Raw genomic sequence first — 7,083 nt, 5'->3', positions numbered from 1 at the left:
ATTATAAAACACATTCAACACAAAAGTAAAAAATCTTGATTTATACTTCGTGGCAGTTCGTTACCAGAACATAACCCGCTTGTCTCTTAAAACCAAATTAATAACAATTTATATAGTTTATAAAACATAAGCTCTTTCGAAATAATGCTTACCTGATTAGATACAAGACATTTACCGTTGGTACATTTTGCAAAAGTAAAAATCCGATGTTCACTTCGTGGCACTTGGTTACTAGTAAACACACCCATCTCCAAGCAACAGATTAGCAATAAAAAATGTTATTGTTCAAAAACATAAGATTTCTTCTGCTCTTTTGAAATACGACTTATCTTACACTCTTTAACAAGAACTGTGCAGTTGGTGAATTTTGCAGAAAAGTTTTTTTTGTTTGTCATTTGTGGTAAATATATTGTAAAACACACATTCAACACAAAAGTAAAAATCTGATTTATATTTCGTGACAGTCCTACCAGAAAACACTTGTTGGATAACTGAACGCTGCTCTCTGATGTTGTATATCAACTTAAGAGAAGCAGTTTCCCGAATTTGAACAAGGTTGGACTAAATCGTTTCTGGACACTTTTAGACATGCCTGTAGGAAGAACGAAATAAAATGTCACCTACAGCTTCATGGCTTCATACACCTCAATGCCAGAACATGTTTGGAGAAGGAGAAATAGAAACTGCTTAATGGAATGTGTCACAGCTGGAAATGCAGGCGTGGGTGGTTATGAAGCTGTGAGAAAATGTCTCGGCTTGATACTTAAAGACAAGCAAGGGATAATTAAATGAAGAAAAATATTGAAACTTCTTGTTTAAATACGAAGTTGGTTGGTAAACGCGCCACAGGACCAACAAAGAGTAAACGAGTACAAAGAGTAGTCATTGCAAATGCAGAGGCTGAGGTTTGTTATCCTTTCAGTTCCAAAACTTGAAGTGAACTCAGAGGTGGAGTCTGTCCTGCTGCCCTGCATCACCATCGCTCTCCTTCCAGAGGACAGCAGGGTGGAGTGGATGGGCAGCAAAGACAGGAAGGTCCATGTGTATGATAATTGCTGCGACCGGCCTGAGCAGCAGCATTGGTTTTACACGGATCGAACGATGATGAAGAAATGGCTGCAGAAGGTCGACTTCCTCTGTCTGACACTGAAAAACCCGACGGACAGATTCAGCAAGACTCTGTCCGTCTTGCTGACGGACAGAGTAGAATATGACCTGCTGAAAACTGGAGACCTCAGTCTGAGCCCACAGATAAGGACAACTGGAGGTACAGATGTGAGGTCTACAGCGAGACGAGGGGGAGCAAGAGGGAGAAAACCATCATGTCAAAGTTAAAAGTGAGTTCTGAGGTTTAATCAGAAAGTTGTCCTGCTGTTCTGTTTTTTGTCTATGTCTCAACTTGTTCTGTCTCCTCTGCTCCTCTATTTTCTGCATGTAGTTTGCATGTTCTCCATGTGCATATGTGTGGCCCTTTTCTCACAGTCCAAAAACATATTAATTTTTAATGACTTGTCTGAAACCGCAGGAAATGCTGTAAATATTGAAATTGAATCTTTCCTTGCTAAAGAAAAAAAAATCATTAGTGAGGAGGATATGTTGAAGGCAGTTGTGGCTTGAAACTGGCAAAACAGAAATGGTCTTGGTGAGCTCTCTTATTTTCCCCTAAAGATCCTCATCTCAAGAAAAATGACTGAGACTGAAACTGGAAACTTGGCTCAGAAGGAAGAGAAAACTCCAAACTGAGGAGCAACGATACGAAACAATTTATGCCACTGACAAAAGACATTTCTAGATGAGTCAGCAGTCAGATCATTGAGGTGGTTATGTTTGTGAGCATAATGTTTCTCATGTTTTGTCACACCGCGGTTATTACCCAGAGTAGACTCTATGTCCAAGAGAAACATCTGCTGATGTCTGCAGATTCTTTTATGAAAATAAACCAATTACTGTTGACTTAAATGTACTTCATCAGTGTTTACTAATTATAATTAAGTGCAGCGGTGAATCACATTTTCTCATTGTCTGAGTGTAATGACTGAGAGACTTTCCTGCTGACTATCATTAGCTGACCTTTCAATGATAAATGACGTTGCTGTGAGGAAACTAACCAGGCTTCAGTGGGTAGATGCTGATCTATGAAATACACCAGCTACTTCTCTCAGAAAGCAATTTTACTTTTCGCCACTGGACAAATACCCAGGAAATTATTCACCCTAAAAATACACATTTGAGATGGAGACTTTGACATCACTAATATGACCTATTGTGTTAAGTATTGATGTCTGAGTTTGGTGTTGGTCTACAACTTTTGGTGACATTGTACCACACCACACCATATTATACCACACCATACCATAGCATAGTATACTACACCATACCATTGTATACCATATCACACCATATTATACCATACCATAGTATATCATAGTATGCCATACTGCACCACATTACGCTATACAACAGCAACTTTATTCATAAAGCACTTTAAAACAACCATGTAGTGTATGTACGCATGTATGTTTCAGTAACTGTATACTATAAATATACATTCAAAAATTATGTGCTAAAATATGATATAAAACCAACCAAAACAATAAACACAATGAAACTAATTAAAACAATCCAGGTTAAAAGCTGGGGAATAAAAACAGCTTTATGGCAATTTTGATAGTAGGGAGTGAACAATCCCCTCTACTGTGCAAAGGTAGGTCACAATAGACAACAGTAGAAAAGGCCCTGCTCCATTTGAGTTTTCTCCTGAATCTTGGTACCTGCAGCAGCTGCTTTTTGGCAGACCCAAGGGCCCAACAAGGTAAGTATGGACAAAGATCAGCGGGGTAAAATAGGGCAAGAACCTTAAATGATTGAAAATCAAAAATTCAGAATGATGCCCACTTTCTTCCTTTAACATTTTGTACACCATTTCCACTTCAGACATGAAGATGTAAACTATAGTAAATCCAAACTCAACTGAAAGGGAGAAAAACATGAACATAACCACAAATGCCCTCTAAAAAAATTTTTTTATGGGAAATTTTAAAGCTCTTGCTCTTACCACCTACTTTGCCCACTGGCAGTAGAGTTATGTTGGGGGAAATGAGGATATAAAGAAGGGCGTACAAGTACAGTAGGACGCCGAATAGGCATGAAACCAGAAAATGCTTGATGTGATTAAACGTGCGTTTGAACACAGGGGTTCCTTGGAACAGAGAGATAGTCGCAGAGAGAGGGAATAAAAAGAGGAGGAGCAGAGATAAAACCTGAGGTAAAGGCTGAAGTAGACTCTTGGGAGGCTTTAAATGTTCCCAGAACAACAAGCTACCTTTACTGTCTGATGTAGTAGGTGAGTGAAGCTATTTGAGTCTTTTCAGCATGTCTTAATGTTTTGGGGTTTTTTAACGCAGAAAGGCTTTTGGTGTTGACAATGTTGATGGGAAATTTAGTGGTTCGTTGAAAAATTATTCAATGACTTTTTTTTCTGAAGAAAATGCATCATTTGTTTAAATCATTTACAAAACTTAGTGTTTTTAATATTCTGATAAGATTAGGTTAATCTTTTTTTATGCTGAGTGTTGATGTGAAGGAATGCGGACTCCGTGATCAAACAGGAAAGATGTGTGAGAGTGGGAGTTTTTACCTACAGATGGCCTCTCAGTGGTGCCACTCTGACCGTCCACGTTCCCGAACCCTGAATCCAGCTGGCAGCGCTGACGCAGGCCAATTTGTGGCCAAAACATTACCTAATCACTTATTTTGATCCTCCATGTAATCTGGCTTCTATTAATAGTCAGGTTTTACTCATTGTGAACTGTGTTTTACTAGTTTTAAAAAATTGTTTTACTAGAACATCATAGGAAATTTGAGCCCATTTATAGATGATGATGATAATAACAGGAATTATTCATTTCAGTGCCTGGTTTCTATGTTGCAGTCATATATTACTGACTGGTTTTTTTTGGTTGGATGATTGATTGATCGGATGCAGACAAATAAGCCTTGAAGAGCTACGTTCATGACAACATCTAGCAATGTGCTGAAAATAGAGCATGTTTTGTGATTGAGATTTTGTTTTGACATGAGGCATCAAATGAAATGTGATGTATTTTCAAAGAAAATGAAAACAAACTCTCTGAAAATGAGCTGTGTTTAGTTATACAGTTTATGATTCCATTTCAAGTAGAAACAATCTGAAAGAATGGACAAGTATACCTAAGCAGGATGTATATTTTTGCACTACTTATAGTATGTTTATCTGCTGTATGCATCAAGGATATTTTTCACAGTTTTTCATAATCAAAGGATTCCACATATTTATCAAACATCCCATGTTTCACTGCTTCACAGGCCGCAGGCTGTAGACTCTCTTCCATCAACCCCAGCGACCTGTTGTCGCATCGGGACCTGGACACATTCCCCTTCATTGGTGGATCGTTTGAAATGGAAAACCTGTCATCTTGATACCAACTAGAAGACATCTTCAAAGGGAATATAAATTCAACCAGAGCGAACCTGAGCCACTAAATGACACGAGGGGATCCCGTGGGGTGTGTTTTCTTTTCTGGTGGAAGCATGGCCTTGTAGCTAAAGCAGATTTGCACCACAAGAAGTCACTAAAGCTTTGACCTAATTTGGAACTATGGCGTTTCCATTTTTTAACCCCGCGCCTTCCTTGGTTCCCCAATTAATCTTTCTTGTCGGACTGCTCCTTATTGGCCAGTGGGGGCCATCGGGGGTCAGCTGCCAGAACGACACTGAGCCGATCGTGTTGGAGGGAAAGTGTCTGGTTGTGTGCGACTCCACGCCATCGGCGGAGCCATCGGGTAACGCTCTGGGCATGTCGGTGAGGTCAGGAACGGGTCGGGTGGCATTTTCAGCCATACGCAACACCAACCATGAGCCGTCCGAGATGAGCAACCGCACCATGACTATCTACTTTGATCAGGTGGGTTGAAATAATATGCAGGAAGGTGCAGAGTTACAAACTGATAGAGAGAACCCCTTGTATTCATGGGGGTTATAGGGATGATAGCCGTCCACAAATAGCTAAAATTCTATGAATACTTGAGGCACCCTCTACGAACACTTATAACTGCCTATTTTAATAGTTCGAACACCAAATATACCTTAATATGCATGAATACATTCAGTAGAAACTGCCATCTTTCTTATCTCCACTCTTGGGGGTAAAAATAATCTGCGCTAAGGAAAATGAATGCTGCTCATGGACTGGCAGTTTTGTAACACCAGTCCATAGCATTTTCTTTCAAATATTTCTGACATACTTTGTGGAAAAAAAATGCAAATAGACAAGCATTCCCTGAACAATCTGAAGTCAGGTTCCCAGTAAAATCCCTAAAAACGTGCTCTATAAATTCAGCCAATTTAACAAAACCTTACAGCCCTTAAATTTAGCATATGGTCTTTTAACAGCTATAATCTTAGTACTGTAGGTATAACTGGCTTCAGTTGATAAGTGGAAAATGATAAAGTATCATGAGCAGGAGCAAGGCAGTCTCCCCATGAAAATAGGTTTATTAATAATCACTTAAATAACAACAGCAGAACATTAAATGGGTTTTTTTTTTTGTTGATTTGTTTTTCATATCTTCTCTCCAAATTTCTGAGGCCTCCGGCGCCCCCTGGTGGACACCATTGGGAATAGACAACGAATGCATGGCTTAGCATAATTCACAATTTGACCTCATGACACTAAAGAACACCATTGGACAATCTATCCTTATTTGATCTATCTTGCCTGTCATTTAAAGCAGTGTGCAGAATTGCTTGTTAGAAAGCAGTGAACACTTTTGGAAGTTTCTCCTGCTTTCTGTAATGCTTTGCAACTGGATGAATGGCAAAACAAAAAATCTGATCTTGTTTTCTTTAATTTATTTTTAAGCATTCCCACCAATCCTAATGTTTGCCTCTCTCTTCAGCATTAAAAGATCAAAATATTTAAAAGAAAAAAAAAAGAGCAGACATGTTGAACTGCTGGAAAACATCTTCAACAGATGTTTTTCTAATTTAGCTTTGCCAAGAGTTTCTTGACTATTAATCAAGAGGAACTCTGTCTCTCTCTCTCTCTCCTCTCATAGATTTTAGTGAACGTTGGCAGCCATTTTGACCCGGCAACTAGCATCTTCGTAGCACCCAGAAAAGGAGTCTACAGCTTCAGCTTTCACGTTGTTAAGGTTTACAACCGGCAGACGATACAAGTGAGAAAAATTGCTAAAAGTCTCAGCTAAAACTGTACTCCTACTTATGTCTGAATATTGTTTCCATTTGTTTATTGTCCATAGCAGTTTCACAAATCCTCTTGCTACTTTTCTACTTCACCTTGTCTTTCCAGGTAAGCTTGGTTCTCAACGGCTGGCCGGTGATCTCGGCCTTTGCAGGTGACCAGGATGTGACACGGGAAGCAGCCACCAACGCAGGGCTGGTGTTGATGGAGCGAGGGGACAAGGCTTACCTTAAACTGGAGAGGGGAAACCTGATGGGTGGGTGGAAGTACTCCACCTTCTCTGGCTTTCTGGTCTTCCCACTGTAGGGTTTCCTTGAGGTAGGATGTAGTATAAAATAAAAATTGGTTCATTTCCCAAAAGGGGTTAGACGGGTTAGAAGGGTTTGACGGATGCGTTTCTGCTGTAATTTTAGGATCCACATTGGACTGCTTAACCCTCCCGCAGTCCTAAAAGGGGACTGCAGGAACTTTTTTATCCTGTGTGTGTTCCCGGCAGAGTCTCCCTGACCCCTTGCGTTTCCTGGTTTCGGGAACTGACGGGCTGACGAGATATCCCCATCAGTTCCCTGCTGTCTGACCGTGACATCTGCCGGGCTCTTCCTGAGCATCTTCAAGTTAGGACTGCGGGAAGGTTAAGATGTGAATTAGATGAGTGGATGGATTGACTTTGCACCAAACAGTCTTGAATGTAATTTCCATGACCACGGTCCTTTTGTGGCTCGCCATCTGTTCCACAGACTTAATGTGTGTTTATGTGCTTGCTTAAATCCGGTGTAGCCTCTTTGATGCATGAAAACCAAATGTAGGATGTGTTTGTTGACAATAAAGAAAACAAAAACAAC

The 7,083-nt window shown here is 40.0% G+C and overlaps 1 protein-coding gene across 1 annotated transcript; it reads left to right on the top strand.

Moving 5' to 3' along the window:
- Positions 1 to 3,236: 3,236 nt before the first annotated feature.
- LOC103144634 (cerebellin-1) lies at positions 3,237 to 7,083 on the top strand. The gene is made up of 4 exons (XM_007561707.2): positions 3,237 to 3,343; positions 4,345 to 4,942; positions 6,096 to 6,215; positions 6,350 to 7,083. The coding sequence occupies exons 2-4, from the start codon at positions 4,637 to 4,639 to the stop codon at positions 6,545 to 6,547; spliced, it is 624 nt and encodes a 207-aa protein (XP_007561769.1). The 5' UTR covers positions 3,237 to 3,343; positions 4,345 to 4,636; the 3' UTR covers positions 6,548 to 7,083.

Source organism: Poecilia formosa, unplaced genomic scaffold (genome assembly GCF_000485575.1).
Source record: "Poecilia formosa unplaced genomic scaffold, Poecilia_formosa-5.1.2 Scaffold130, whole genome shotgun sequence".
NCBI classification, from domain to species: domain Eukaryota; kingdom Metazoa; phylum Chordata; class Actinopteri; order Cyprinodontiformes; family Poeciliidae; genus Poecilia; species Poecilia formosa.
The sequence above is the reverse complement of the archived record's forward strand: the minus strand, read 5'-3'. Positions and strand labels throughout refer to the sequence as shown.